This window comes from Oryza sativa, chromosome 2, assembly GCF_034140825.1.
Source record: "Oryza sativa Japonica Group chromosome 2, ASM3414082v1".
Lineage (NCBI taxonomy): Eukaryota > Viridiplantae > Streptophyta > Magnoliopsida > Poales > Poaceae > Oryza > Oryza sativa.
Window position 1 is genome coordinate 12216947 of NC_089036.1, and position 15201 is coordinate 12232147.

Consider the following 15201-nt stretch of genomic DNA (forward strand, 5'->3'; position numbering starts at 1 on the left):
TCTTGCCGAGATTTAGTCAACTACTATTAGGTATGTGGTATCCATAACCTTGACAAAATCTTATACGGAATCATACCTCGAATATACAAGGAGTTCCGGATAAGGAAGGATGAATAGAGTTCAATATGGAAACTATATGGACTACTCGGATTGTATCTATATTGGTCTCCCTAGTTCTACTTGGTTAAGTGGACACCTATGCGTATAAATAGACCCCCTAGGAGGAGGGGGAGAGGACACACGAAGGCACAACATACATAGACCAATACAAGCCAACACACGCCAAAACAAGCCGCCAAATATCGATGTCAGAGTAAGCCTAGACAAGCCCTAGATAGTGTCTGTGGAGGCCGGCAAGAAGGATCTAGCGCTATCTCTGATCTCGCTAAGTACGGATTCGAGGAGAAAAACTACCCTGTTGCTGACTACGTGTTTGTATTCTAGGCCGCCAAGTCGATAACGGTTAGATAGGTTATCCCAAACATTGTACTGGTGTGGTTATGATGAATAAAGAGCAACACATGCTTCAGACAATAGGAGTAGGGATATTATCTGTCAGGTAAAGGGCTCAAACCTGTATAAAAAACCTTGTCTCCATCTCTTTTACTTCAATCTCGCATATATCCTGGTACCAATGATCCCCATACTATGCAAAATACCGTAGTCACGGTATTGCCCGTCGACAACTGGTATCTGTTAAATTATCTTGCTAGATTAGATTAGCTAAGGTATCTACCATTCTGAAAATTAGTCAGTTGCTGGATTGTTTACTTTGTGCACGTGTTTTGCTGGGGAGATACAGCAAAGGAGGAGATATTCTATCTGCTAATTGCCCTCGAGGTGCCTCGTCACGTGCCTTCGCTACGCCCCTATTCGTTTTCTTTGTTTTCTGGGGATAGCTTTTCATTTCGAAATGCATATTCTCAAATTACTCGAGATGGATTGGGATACATATTCGTTAATAATATATCTAGAGTATGATTTATTCATCTAAGTAGAGAAATCTCTAAATAGAGACACTTCTTTTTAGAGAAGGGTAAAAATCTCGGCACGGCTTAGTCTGTTATTTTTTTTTTTCAGAGTGGATTCGGACCGCCACTTCTCTGAAAGCATGGTTCTTGCCTCCCTCTCTCCCCCCTCCTTGGGGGTCGCCCATTCGTTGGGTGATCCCTTGCTCTCACGTTCGAGTGTTTGCTCGTCGTTTAGGCCGGTGAGTGACATTTTTGCTCATTGCCTTTCTTTATGTTGTTGCCAGCACTTTCCTGGGCCGAGCCAGAATTCTTTATTAGAACGTCGGCAGGCAAAGCCCGCGAAGCTGGGCGTTCTGTGTGATTATGGAGGAATTGTAGTACTCGCCCCCAAAATGCAAGCCGGGATAGATGCTTAAAGAAAGGGGGAGCAGTGGGCCTTCAAAAAGGAGCGAGGGAGTGATGGGTAACCTTAGTCTATATGTTGCTCGTGAGCCCCCAAGTACCAGTCTCGCAACACTACTGGCGTTAAAGGATCGGTCCTTCACTTGCGGGTCGTTCGCGAGTCGAACTCGCTCTCTTGCCACCAATTCATGGACCATTCTCTTTGATTCTTTTTCACCGACGGTCATAGTGCTTTCAGGCGATATAGCAAAACAGCCATAAAGACTGTTCATTGTCATTTTATGAATGAATTCTAAGGCGTAAAGATAGCCGAGACCGAGGATAGGTGCCGATCTGTTTTACGGGCAGTAAGTACCGTTGTTCGAAAGGAAAGGTTGGCATTGCCTAAACCAAGGATAGGTTTGACCCTAGCTCATTCTTCAACAGGCACGCGGTCAGAGATCACTTTCCCCATGGTTCTGTTTCTGTGCAAGCAACTATTGCCTTACTTGAGGATGAGTTTTCCCCTTGCTTTGCAACAACCAAATTCCCTTTTCTTCCAAGCAAGACCTATTCCTTTTCAAATTCGTACTTCTGCAAAGCTTTAGGGTTTAGAGAAAGGGTCTTTCTTACCCTGGATTTATTTCTATTCCTATTTAGCTGGGCAATTCTAGTTTTTGTTATGATGATCTCATGGATAGTAGTATTTAGTTCTTCTTTTACATTCAGATTGGTAGGGGGAAGTAAGCTTGGAGGGTTTTACCAGTGTGCGGCATTTAACAACATTTGTATGTCGTTCCAACTTTCCAAAAAACCCAGTCTCGCAGAGCAGCAAGAGCTTGATTGCTAGGCGGGTCGGTAGAATCTATGGACCGAAGGTCCTTTACTGATATTTTAAAAATTGGAATCCTTAATCGAATGCAAAATTATGCTTCGCGACTCTGTACTCATAATCCAAATCTAATTTGTTTTTTGGATGCAATTTTAATTAGTCTTCGGGTACAAATCGCCAGAATGCCGCCATAGCATGCATCCATACAGCATGTGCTAGAGCGACACGTGGGAGAATGAGAACCCAATCGTAGCTCAATCAAGGTTTCTTTACATACTTTGAGTTGCATCAACCCTACTCTTGTCTAGAACTCTAAAAACTAATCTGGAATTGATTAAAAATAAGGATAGCATCGGAGTTTCAACCGATCTTACCTGATACAGTTGAATTTATCTTTTAACTTGTTTGATAATTGTATCTACCACTTATATAAGAGAATTGTCTTTTTAAATATATCAAGCATGATTCAATCTAGCTCAGATCATCATATCTGAGGATTGGGGCATATTTGGTGCATTTGATTTGATCAACACTTTTATATAAGTTTGTATTAGAGTAATACATTGCTCTAAATATTGGGTCATCGGTTGATTTTTCCAATATTGATTAAACTACATGATTAATATTATAGCCAATGAATCATATTTAGGGTTTTGCTCTTTTTAATCCATCATACAAGAGCTGATTCGATCTGATTGCATTGGCTTAATTCTTGACGATACGACATCGGCTTACTAGCCGATCGACTATTGTTCATCTAACTTTGCTTCTTGTTTTTCTTGCTGGCTGTAGAATTAAACCAGTTGGCACGCTCTCAACCCGAAAGTAATTAAGATTTGGACCTGCATTAGAGTAAAGCAAATCTCTTAGACCAGTATGTGTTTTTTTCATCAACAGACACCTTTATATGCGCCAGTTGCTCTAAATGACACATATAAGATATTTCGCATTCATCTTGAGCATCTTATAAAAAAATTGGCACCTATAAATATCTGTGTCAGATTGTTTTAAAGAACCATCACATATTGAGCTGAGCCAAGCATGGATGGGAGGAAAAGAAAATATCTCCCCGATTCTTCTCGTCAACTCCTTTATCTCCCTCTCCGCCTCTCCCAGGGCCGGCTTTGGAGCAGGGCCATAAGGGCGATGGCCTAGGGCCCAGCCAAAATCGGAGCCCCGATCCAGGTATATATCCTGTATAGGTATTTAGCCCAATAGCTTAGAATTGATCCTTCTCACTGATTAGAATTGATGATCCAATCCATCGATCCTTCTCACTGATTAGAATTGATCTGTTCTTCTAATTTATTTTTGTTCCCCATTAAATTACCTTGATTAGAGACTTAGGGTGCTACCGTTTTGGGTTCAACCGTTAAAGGAATCAATACAAGTATACAACCATTTAGTGCACCATAAGTCCATAAGTTAATTAAATTAAGGTATATGGTGGATTAGTTTTCATTAGGCCTAGGCCCTTGATTATATAGATTTTTCCCTCACTGATTTTAGGTCATAGTACTTTGTAACGGGTTCTACTTCCAGCCCGTCACAGGTGACTAGTTACCTGTGACGGGTCGTAACCGGATGACCCATCAGAAGTGAGGTTACTCACCTCAAACGGATTTAAGCACTAACCCGTCCGGTGAGTTGTGCCACTATATACCCAAACCGAAGGAGATATTTCTTCTTCCGGCGGTGCCCACTCCCGGAGGAGATAAGGCCGACTTCTCTCTCTCTCTCCATTTCTTTCGATTTCTCCACTTCTCTCTCTCTCCCTTTCTCTCTGTGTGCAGCGGCGGCCTGGCAGGGACAGAGGGGAGCGTGCGGCGGCCCAGCGGCGGCGGCGCCCTCCCCTCCACCAGATCTAACAGGAGCAGGAGGAGAGGCACGGTCATGGCGAACGGTGTGGAGGTGCAACGCCGGTGACCACAAGCCGGCTAGGGCTCCAAGTTTGGACAACCCGAGCTCGGGGGGCTGTGGATCTAGCTGTCCCGAGTTTGGGTACTCCAGATCCAGTGGCCTCCGGCGCCAACAGCGCCAGATCCAGGCTCATGGTGAGTGGATGGCGTCTCCTCTCTCCTCCAATCGGCTGTGTGCGCTGCCGTCCGCCGTCAAGGCCTATCGGCTGTACGGCGAGCATGTGCTTCTCCTCATCCTGTGCAGTCACCACCTACCGGCTACATTAGCTAGACATCTTTGGAGGTGAGCTTCTGTGTTATCCTCTTTTTTCTTTCTTTGCATGGCTAAATTTGTTGTCTGTAGGAATGTATCCACGCTTAAATAAGGTTGCTGCTTCTATTTTAGTTGAGTTGAGCATTAAATAAGCTGCTAGTCAGTTTGTCATACTCTGATCCTCTGAATGATGTGTAGATTCCTATTGCGCTGAAGTGATATATCTGAATCTGTTTGTCAAATACAGCAAACCTATGTGCATGATCTAAAATGTTCTTGCAGAACTGATTTGACTATTCTATTCAGGTTCTCATGACAAATAGTACCTTTCTGGATCTGATATGTTTCGATGTATTTTTCAGCTGCTTCTCCAGTTGCTGCAGCTCTTTGAGATTCAGAGATTCAAGATCCTCTCCCATGAGATGGCTGCAGGAATTACAGAAAATCAATTTTGCTGCAAGATCCTCTTCTCCCATAAGGTGGTGTACAAGTTTGCTGCAATCCTTTTGCTTATCCACATGCCTTCTTGAATTTAGTAGATTGACGATCATAAATTGTTTTGTGCCGTGTATCTCATTATATGTGCATAGGTCCTGGAAGAGTTGTTGAAAAATATATCTCTGTTGTCTCAGATAGAATACATGATCTCTATTGTTCCATAGGTTGCACGTACTATGGATTACCTAGCTAATATCTTCCACTCCTATTCTCCTTTGCTTATCTTTAGTTATTCATCTTATTTAATTCTGCAAATTGTTCTCATATCAAACTAATTCAGTGCCATCTTTTTGCTTGCAGGTAAATAGGTGCTCCATAGACTATGGAGTTGCTGACATAGCAGATAATTGAATGACTCTGCTTTTCTAAGTGCAAGCCATTGTGTTCTTTGAGTTTTATATTAATTCTCGAACTTGATGATGTTGGCCTGGTAGCATGTCTCTATATTTGAAAACTCAAAAGAGCTCTTTTCTGATATGGCATCATTACTTTCTAATTTTTGAATTTGTAATTTCTTTTTCTATGAGCAATTTTGGCAGTACGAATGTAAGAGACATGGTCCTAATTCTTGTTTGTCTGGAGAATGGGAATTGGTTGAAAAAAAGAAGCTACAAATGTTTAACAATTGCTTTGCTTAAGCTGTTAATCATCCTTCTGATTGCAGGTCACGCCGCGCTTATACTTCTAGTTTGATGAACATTTGATCTATTAACTTCTTGTTGATTTTCGGTGACAACTTGGAATGCATGTGTGATGTTAGTTTGAATGCATGTGACTATTCTATTCTTTTAGAGGGCATGGGAGGCTAGCCAATCTTTAGAAACTTTTTTCTACATGTTGCTCATCACCGACGGTTGATATTGCAAAAGCCGTCACTTGTGATGTCACCTGTGACGGCTCTGCACATACATGCCGTCACAAGAAAGTCACCTGTGACGGTTTTTACTCTCCGACCCGTCACAAATGAGTTACCTATGACGGGTTGTAACATGCCATGGGTTAGCGGAGACACTTACCTTTAACGGGCCATAGAGTTCTTGTCCGTCAGAGGTGACTGTTACCAGTGACGGTCCTCCGTCAAAGGTGACTGGTCCTCACTAGTGACCACTAATCTGTTACCAAGCCCAAACCTGTCAATGGTGAGGGTTTGGAGCCATCAGAGGTAACCTAATCCGGTGTAGTGTTGGTTTGGAGCCATCAGAGGTAACCTAATCCGGTGTAGTGTTTTAAGTTGTCAATCATACTATCGATATTATTTATCGAGAACAAATTACTATATTGCAATTTGCAAACTGCTTGATTTATTATTTACCATGTTAGAAATGTTTATTTATATCACTATAGTATAGGTGCTTTATAGAGTATATATTATAAGTTAAAAGAAATAGCCTTAATTCTTAAGGGCCTATAGTGTGAAGTTCGCCTAGAGCCCTCGAAAATGTTGAGCCAGCCCTGGCCTCTCCTCTCTTCTCCCCACCACTCGAGCAATCTTGTTGATCAGATTCCTTATTACTATTGATGGATTCACCGGATTGTGCATATTTGCATCGTGGGAAGTGCGATCTCAAGCATGCACATGTTTCTTTAGATTGTTCTTTCACTTGATCAGCATCGGCTATCACTGCTACCCATGATGGTGATAGCTATACATGCAGCCATGTAGGACGACCAAGGGTGACGGTGGTAATATATATGGCATTTGCGTGGTCACCATCCTAGGGCGTACTCGTTACGCCATTCATGCATAATAGGGCCTTGATCGGATCTAACATGCCCCACACACAATAAGAATAAGACTGCCCGGCTCATCTGGTCATGCCGCAGCACTACAAGAAAGGAATGCCCCTAGCGGCCATGCGATTTTTTTGGCGGTCTGAAATCAGCCGCCAAGATTACACTTTAATTTGGCGGTTCAAACTTGCCACCAAGCATAAAGAAATTTTATTGGCGGCTATTCCATAGCAGACAAAGAAATATGTATTTTGCTTGGCGGTTACAAGCAAAACTGTCAATATAAATTCCAACTCCCTATTACCAGGGTCGCGCACCTGCAGGTCAAAAATTTGAGTTGGCCGCCTCTCAGACCACGAAAATTCCCGCTATCCTGCCAAATCACTGATCTGCCCTCATGCCATGTCATCAATCCGCGCCTCCTCCCGTGATCTCAATCCCAACCGTCCATTCCCTCCTCATCCAATGGCAACTGCCTCCCCACTCCATCCTCTCGTCCCCTTTCTTCCCCACTCCATCCTCTTCTCCTCCAATCCCCACACCACCGGAATTGTTGAGGAGGCGTGCTTCGACCAAATCGACGAGTTCAACAACATCGACCTCTTCCGCTGTCGCCCCCCCCCCCCCCACAACCTCCGTCGTCCCGCGGGCGCTCGACACCGTGGAGGAGCTTCTCTGGTTGGGGAGCCCCACGCTAGCCGCCTACGCGCGCCAGGAGATCCAGTTCCGGCACCTTGTGCAGGAGCACGCCGTCGCCGCCGCCGTTGCGAGGATCCGCTCCATCGAGGCCAGGATTACCGCCCACCGCGACACCATCACGGTGAAGGGGCACCGCCTTCGTGCCGTCCGCGCCAACATGGTGCCACCGGTTCGGGCCCGGCTCGCCGTCCCGATGGGCGCCACAGGAGGAGGTGGATGCTACTCGAGCGGCTGAACCGCGCAGAGGAGGAGGAGGACGCCATGGAGGAGCCTGAGGAGGAGAAGCTGGAGGCCATGCCGCAGCTGGCCAGCGGCATGGAAGACCTTAGCCTGTTGCTCCGTGCATTCATAGCCTTGTACTAATAAAAAAAAATTTGGCTAGAGCTTGTGAAAGAAAAAATAATTATTTTTGGTTTCAGGTATTTGTAACAAGATGAAGTTGATCTCCAAAGAACTCTGAGGTTAAGCGAGTGAGGACATATTGTGTAGAAAATACTTGTGTTGGTTTGTGAGGGCAGTCTATGTCCTAGAAAAGCTGCTAGATGTAAGAGAGGCGGGACGTTTCAGTTAGTATTCTTAACGGTTTCGCAGCCACCAAGTTAAAGTTATTCTTGGCGGTGGAAAACCGACAAGGCTATTTTTCCTGACGCTTTCGAAAGATGGCAATCTTCTTAATTTGCTTGGTGGTTTGACCGCCATGAATATTTTTACTTACGGTTAGCCGCCAATAAATTTAAATATCCTTGGCACTCTAGACTTGGTGGTAGTTTCTTGGTGGTCGGCCGACGGAATAATTATCCTAGGCGGTTTATATGCTATCCTTGGCGGTTTTTGGCCGCCAAGGACATTCCGTTTTTTTAGTGTAGGTCTACATCCGATGAAGATCTAGCATACCCTACAAGGAAACAAAACACAAAGAAACAGTAAACGAGCCGAATATTAAACGAATTTGGATGGCGTACTCAGATAAGAAAGATTTGAGTTGGTCAGAAAGCAAGTTCTAGATCTACAACTATAACGACGTTGTGAATGGGATTGATATATAACTTCGGCATGGAAAGTTAGAAACGACACAGGAAAGAGTGAGCATCACGTGTCCCTAGATGTGGGGATCCCATTTTGGTGTTTTGGGAAGAAAATGATGTGCATAATGTGTTGACGCTGGTGTCCGCCATGATAGCCACCACTGCCATGAACTAAGGCTACCTGGAAACATCACCCAGCTAGACCGCCCGATGTTCGATGATGACCTAGAACATCGACAGCACAACGGGCACGCCGGCTTGTCGCCATGGCGCAGCCACTCCTCGCCATGCTTCCGGCTATCCCTCCCGCCACTGGTTGCGTTGAGCCCACGCCCCGACAGCAAGGGGATACCGCGCATTGAGTTTGTTGTTGGGCGGCAGGGTTTGAAATTTCGGTTCGAAATTTCTGAAATTTTTGAAATTTCGGTAATTTCACCCACCTCCCCCAACCAAAATGCTCACATCTCGTCCGAAACTTTTGATTTTTATGAATTTGGTCAAATTTTATTTAAAACCAGTCAAAATTTCGCCCCTCCCCCCTCCCCCCCCCAACCCGCGACAGAAAATCTAATTTCAAAATTTGAAATCCTGGTGGGCGGCCATGCCCGTGGGGTGCATAAGATAGATGCTGGATCGGAACCACGCTGCTCTGGGTGGAAATGATCAATCATAACCGAAGCCCATCGCATTTTCAAGAACGCACACGCTTGCCCATTGCGTTCTGTCCCATACGTACCCGGGCAATTTCAGAGACAGGCTCTGCCTACGAACTGAACGCACGAATCACAGTCGGGCAGATATGACAGACAGGAACCTAAGCAACATCAATTTTTTAAGTAGGTAAAGATTGCATATAAAATATAAATTGCAGTGGCGGAGCTAGAGCGAAATGGAGGGTGATGCCACTTGCTTAATTTACTCTACTTTAAATCGAGTTTAAGTTAATGCTGGTGCTTAAGTTTGTATTGAAGGGGTGCATACATGGTGAAAATAGATGAGGTATAGCTAAAAAATTTTCTTGACCGGGTTCCTGAACACCCCCTATTATCCACTAGCTCTGCCCCTGATAAATTGCATGTATAAAAATAAAACTGACGAGTTGCATATCAAATCCAATGCATCTGGCCTTGCTACTACAAACCGGATTACTCCTGATAGCCACAAACCGTTAGGAAAAACACTATTCACATAAAGGAAAAAAACAATTTTATGGTACTTGAGGAGGTACCATGAGGTACTAATTTTTTTATTGTAAATTTGATACCTCTTAATAGCTAGGTACTATGAGGTACCATGAGAGGTACCAAATATTAGTGTAAAATTTGGTACCTCATGATACCTCTTTAAGAACCGTAAAATTGCCTAAAGGAAAATGCTTCCTAATGGGGTACCATTACTCCATTAGGACTGGCTTATCAGTCAGGAAAATTAATCCTGACGTGGATTGCCGTTAGAACTATTTTTTGTGACGTTATATGCAACATCAGATAAATTCTAACTTTACTTCTGTTCTCCCTAAACATTCAAGGCAAGGTATCTTTACCGATGAAACTATAATAATAATAATAATAATAATAGCAAGGCAAACTACTATAATAATAATAAAAGTTCACCAACACTACCGAAGATCCATAGCTATCTGTCTTGCTGCTTTCAAGTTAGGAGGCAGCAATCTCGCAATGAGTTCATTGAGAACAATTGGGCAACTGATTTTCAGATGCTTATAACCATCAGTTCTCATCATCCTCTCAAGATTGGTTGGTTGAAGCAAGGAATTCGAGGCAAGCTTCCTTGAGTCCTTGGCAGCTATGCTGCTCAGCTAGAGCCAAAGTGGTCGCCACCATGTTGCAGTCAATGTGCTTTGCTAGCTTCTCCTCGCATATCAGCTTCAGCCTCCCAACATTGTACCAATCCGCAGCGACAAGCAGGTGCTGAGCCATCATTGCATCTTGAGACCACGTCTCTGGCAGCGAGTCATTGTACATGAAATGTAGCAATAATCTGAACACACCAGCTTCCATATCTTCGATTTCAATGGTCCTAGGGGTTTCCGCAATCATGGCACCGAAGAACAACGCCCTGAAGACAGACGAACGAGCGGCGAGTATGCATTTGTGTGCTCTGAATCTCTCCTTACCAACGTAGATCGTGACGTCTTTTCCATTCATCTTCTTATTACTCAGGAGGTTGCCCAAATGCAGGTCCAGACGGCCTGCAGGAACTTCCACAGACGGCTTACAGTGGCTTCCTTTGCTAGAGAAGCCCTTCATGACAGTAAGATCACACCTGATAGTAAATGAATCGTCTATTAGATGCTCCGATTGTTCCAAATCCCTTTTCTTGATGAACCTGGAGTAGCCCCAGTTTGAACCTCTTCTGCTGAAATTGTGCGTATTGGAGATGAAGTTGCGCGATCGCACCGGTTTATTATTCGTGTCCAGCAGTTTGAAGCTGAACTTTGCCTTCACGTCCTCGGCCCAGTGAGACTCAAGAAACACAGAAAACGACAGGTAGTCTGCGTTCTTTGAGCAGTTGCCATTGGGGTAGTATCTGACGTTCCAGAGGAAGTCCCCAACACTGAACGGGATAGATGACACAAATTCGCCATTCTCCATCAGATCCTTAGTTACTGTGTATCCATCAATCTTGATTACATGTGACGCGCTCGTGGTTTCAGTAGCAATGACAGAGGAGGAGGTGTTGTTCGTATCGTTTGCCATTGTGGAGTTGAACTTGCCATGCATCAGCTATCAACAGTTCGTGACACTTTTTCCTGTGCTGGAGTATATATAAACAAAGCAATTTTGTCTAGTTAGTACTGAAAAAAAACGTACCCCCTCAATAAAGTACATGCAGAACAACTTTTCTTGAACCAAAACGACACGAAAGATAAAGTAGTAACCATCTGGACTAGAAGACGTATAATTCAACCAGAATTGTAAGATATTTGAACCATGAATGCAATATAAGTTCAGTTAAAACTGAATAAATAGAAAATTAGTCTTCAGTAGCAACATTGTGGGGAAAAAAAAAGCTTGATCAGGTCTTTGTCGAGCTTTCATCAGATTTAACTTTTTTATGATTTGCTTATTTTTTATATCATTCCAGATTATTTTTGCTAACAAACTAACGAGCATAGCCTAGGTGAAAACGACTTTCATTCACAATTAAATAATTTTTATTTAAAAAGAAAACTAGATCAGTCGGAGCAACCAAGTCATGGGAGCAATTAATTTTGAACCGAGCCACCAAGCTTAAACGTTTCTCCCCCTCACGAGAAGCATTATATTTGCAGCTGATGAGATGCATGTTCTAGTAAAACATAGCACTAATTCTGAAACTCAAAGCATACGATTCCAACAAATGATGATTGGCCATGTGTGCCCATGTACATTCATCTCACATGTAGACATGTAGGGCTGGATTGATTATTCATTATTAAGAAAATAAAAGGAGCCCATGTACATTCATCTCCATGTAGGGCTGGATTTATTATTCATTATTAAGAAAATAAAAGGAGAAAAACGAATGAAGATACCGAATAACGTGTATACCTTTGTGAATTACGTATAAGCTTCCAATGAGACTTTACAGATGGCGGCTTACCTATAGCGGACAGCGGGGCGGAGGCGCGGAGCACGGAGGCGAATTGCGGGGATGATCACGGCGGATCGAGCACTCGAGGAGTGAAAAGATTTGGCGGCGCCGGCGTCGATCAGTTCGGGAGGGCGTACGGCGGGGGAGGTTGGGTTTTTCACCACCCCGATCGATACGTATTCTCTGCCGTTTGGCCTTGTTGATTTCACGTAAACGGCAAGGATATAGCCACGAGCCCACGACTTCTTGATTATCTTCCTTGCGTAGTATTTCCCCCGTCTTTTTTATCTTTGCTTTCCTCCTGCACTATTTTATCCTGAACTAGTCTGCAGGGTACTCCTAACGGACGGGTGATCGCTCCCTCCCCTTCCAAGCGATCACCCGCACCTCCCCTTTACTACTTTACCTCCCCTTCTTCTCTTACTGCTACACCATATAAATTTGAATTAAAATTTAAATTTGAAATGGGTATGTAAACTTTTTACTTATAAACTTTGGGTCTATAAACTAATATTTGAATTCAAATTCAAATTTGAAACGGGTATGTAAACTTTTGACCTATAAACTTTGGGTCTATAAATTAATATTTGAATATAAATTCAAATTTGAATCGGGTATGTAAACTTTTGACTTATAAACTTTGGGTTTATAAACTTTAGGTGTATAAACTTTAGATGTATAGAAATACTATATATAGAAAATATTTGAATTCAGATTCAAATTTGAACGGATATAATTCAAATTCAAATTTGAATCGGGTATGTAAACTTTTGACTTATAAACTTTGGGTCTATAAACTTTAGTTGTATAAACTTTAGATGCATAAAAATACTATATATAGAAAATATTTGAATTCAAATTCAAATTTGATTCCCGACATAATTCAAATTCAAATTTGAATCGGGTATGTAAACTTTTGACTTATAAACTTTGGGTCTATAAACTTCAGCTCTATAAACTTTAGATGTATAGAAATACTATATATAAAAAATATTTGAATTCAAATTCAAATTTGAATCGGATATATAAACTTTTGACTTATAAACTTTTGGTCTCTAAACTTTAGATGTGTAAACTTGAGGTGTATAAACTTTAGATGTGTAAACTTGAGGTGTATAAACTTTAGGTACATAAATTTACTAAAATAGGAAAGTAATGCGGTGCCAAAAAGGAAACCAGGTGGAGGGAGGGGGGAAGGGGGATCGATCGCTACCCTTGTCGCCGGGCGATCGATCGCCCATTAGCACTTCCGTAATCACGACAGTTATGTTTAGGTCGGCCTATTTGTCTTTCGACAGAAATAACCCTTCCAAATCTTGCAAATTTCACAATATAAAACCTTTTTTTTTCAACAACTGGATTTTATTTTTGGAAAAAGTACAAATTACCCCCCTAGCTATCGCGGTCGATCGAATTACCCCCCTTAACCCGAAAACCAGACATGCATTATTCACCTTCAACTTTTAATAGTAGACGAATTACCCCCCTCGACTCAATCTATAGCGGTTTGTCCTACGTGGCGTATGCGTGGCAATCCAGTCAGCACCTTTTTTTTTTTAAAAAAAAGATGGGACCCACCTATCATCTTCCCCTCTTCTTCTCTTTCTCTCTCTCTTAATTGAGGCGCGGGGACGGGCAGTGAGCGTGTGGTGGTGCTCATGGACGGGCGGGCAAACGCGCGCGGGGAGGTGGAGGGGATGGGGGAGGTCGATGGGGAAGGGGAGGGGCGGTGGGTGGCAGCGCCTGTGGATGGGCAGGCGAGCGACGTGGACGGCGGCGAGCCGAGAGGTGAAGGGGATGGAGGAGGTTGGCGCATGGCGGCGGCCATGGCAGGCGAGCCAGGGGCACGGTGGAAAGGCGGAGGGGATGGGGGAGGTCGGCACACGGCGGCGGTTGCCCTAGCGGGCGAGGCAAGGGCGCGCCGTGCGTGTCGCCGCCCACCGTCCGTCCCCGCGCTGACCGCCCACCCCCAGTGCGCCGCCGCAACCCCGCCCATTCCCGGGCCGACCGCCCCTGCGTGTCCGGATGGAGGCGGCGGCGGCCGGGGACGAGGAAGAAGCGGCGATGCAGAACGTGGAGGCGGCGACAGTGCGGGACAGAGAGGAGGGAGCGGCGAACTCCAGGAAGGAGCTCCGGCGAACTCCCTCCGGTGCAGGAGGGTCTCCGTGTCCGCCGTCCACGTCCGCCCTCCGCCCGCCCCCGCCGCCATCCATCCCCATGCCGAGGGGGCGGCTGCTCGTCGTGGCCGCGGCCATAGCCGCCGCCACCTCCTCGTTCCTTGCCGCCTCTGCGTCACCCGCTACCACCGCTCCGTGTCCCTAGCCTGCCGCCGACCCGCGAGAGAGAAGAGAGAGAGGGGAAGAGTGACTGGTCTGCCATGTGTACGCCACGTAGGATAAAACCATTCTGGATTGGTTTGAGGGGGATAATTTGTCCGTTATTAAAAGTTCTGGGTGAACGATGTCTGGTTTTCGGGTTTAGGGGGTAATTTGGTTGACCGCGATAGTTCGGAGGGCTAATTCGTACTCCCTCCATCCTCAAAAGTTACACATATTACATATTTGAGTTTTTCCAAATAAGTTGTTCCTATTTGTAGTCTTTATGCATTCAAGACTTAATGAAGAGATAAATTAAATGTTTTATTAGAACCCAAGGAGTCATCTAAATGCTTATTGGTTGCATGCTTGGATTCACTTATTGATTTTGTAACATCCAAGGTGATTTAATTTCTCCTTGGTCTTGGTGTCAAAAGTAATATGTGCAACTTTTGTGGATGGAGGGAGTACGTTTTCCTTTATTTTTTCATCATGGGTTAAAAATATCCGCACTTGTAATAACAATAAGATGTTGATGTGACCATGGCTACTATGAATATAATTGTTGTTCATATCATGGATCAATAAAATGACATCATGATCAAGTCCTCCAAGTGCTGGAATCCAATTCGTCCACCTTCTCCGTTTTTGGTCCATGTGTACTTGATGAAAAGCTCTCACAGTCCTTTTTCCAACGAATCCAGTCTCATCGCCAAATTTTATCTCAGTCATCCACAATCACAGAAACAATGTGTTGCGAAACCTATGATGGGCCTATTTGCTTGTAACTTCATCTGGAACCCCGACCCAAGTGAGGCCCATGTGGGGTGCGCTCCAACCAGGTGGAGTACTTTGTCGTGTAGTCCTGTCAAATACATACTCTCATGTCAATATTTCAATTCAAAATTAGCATGTGGTCTCATCTGAGGATGATATAATTAAATGAACACAAAAATGATAAAAAAATATTTCCCCTACAA

General features: G+C 44.0%; 1 protein-coding gene and 1 long non-coding RNA gene across 2 annotated transcripts; one reads left to right on the forward strand and one right to left on the reverse strand.

The window, feature by feature from the left end:
* Positions 1 to 3875: 3875 nt before the first annotated feature.
* LOC4329127 (uncharacterized) lies at positions 3876 to 5479 on the forward strand. Its single transcript, XR_001542815.2, has 3 exons — positions 3876 to 4386; positions 4719 to 4835; positions 5155 to 5479. It is a non-coding gene; the product is annotated as an uncharacterized lncRNA (long non-coding RNA).
* Positions 5480 to 9785: 4306 nt separating this feature from the next.
* On the reverse strand, positions 9786 to 12073 carry LOC107276162 (BTB/POZ and MATH domain-containing protein 2-like). Its single transcript, XM_066307103.1, has 2 exons — positions 11916 to 12073; positions 9786 to 11087 (listed from the first exon to the last, which is right to left on the reverse strand). The coding sequence occupies exon 2, from the start codon at positions 11051 to 11053 to the stop codon at positions 10058 to 10060; it is 996 nt and encodes a 331-aa protein (XP_066163200.1). The 5' UTR covers positions 11054 to 11087; positions 11916 to 12073; the 3' UTR covers positions 9786 to 10057.
* Between the last annotated feature and the right edge of the window lie 3128 nt (positions 12074 to 15201).

Bases quoted from the DNA above. Each gene is read 5' to 3' on its own strand.
- LOC107276162 (XM_066307103.1), bottom strand. From the start codon at position 11,053: ATGCATGGCAAGTTCAACTCCACAATGGCAAACGATACGAACAACACC.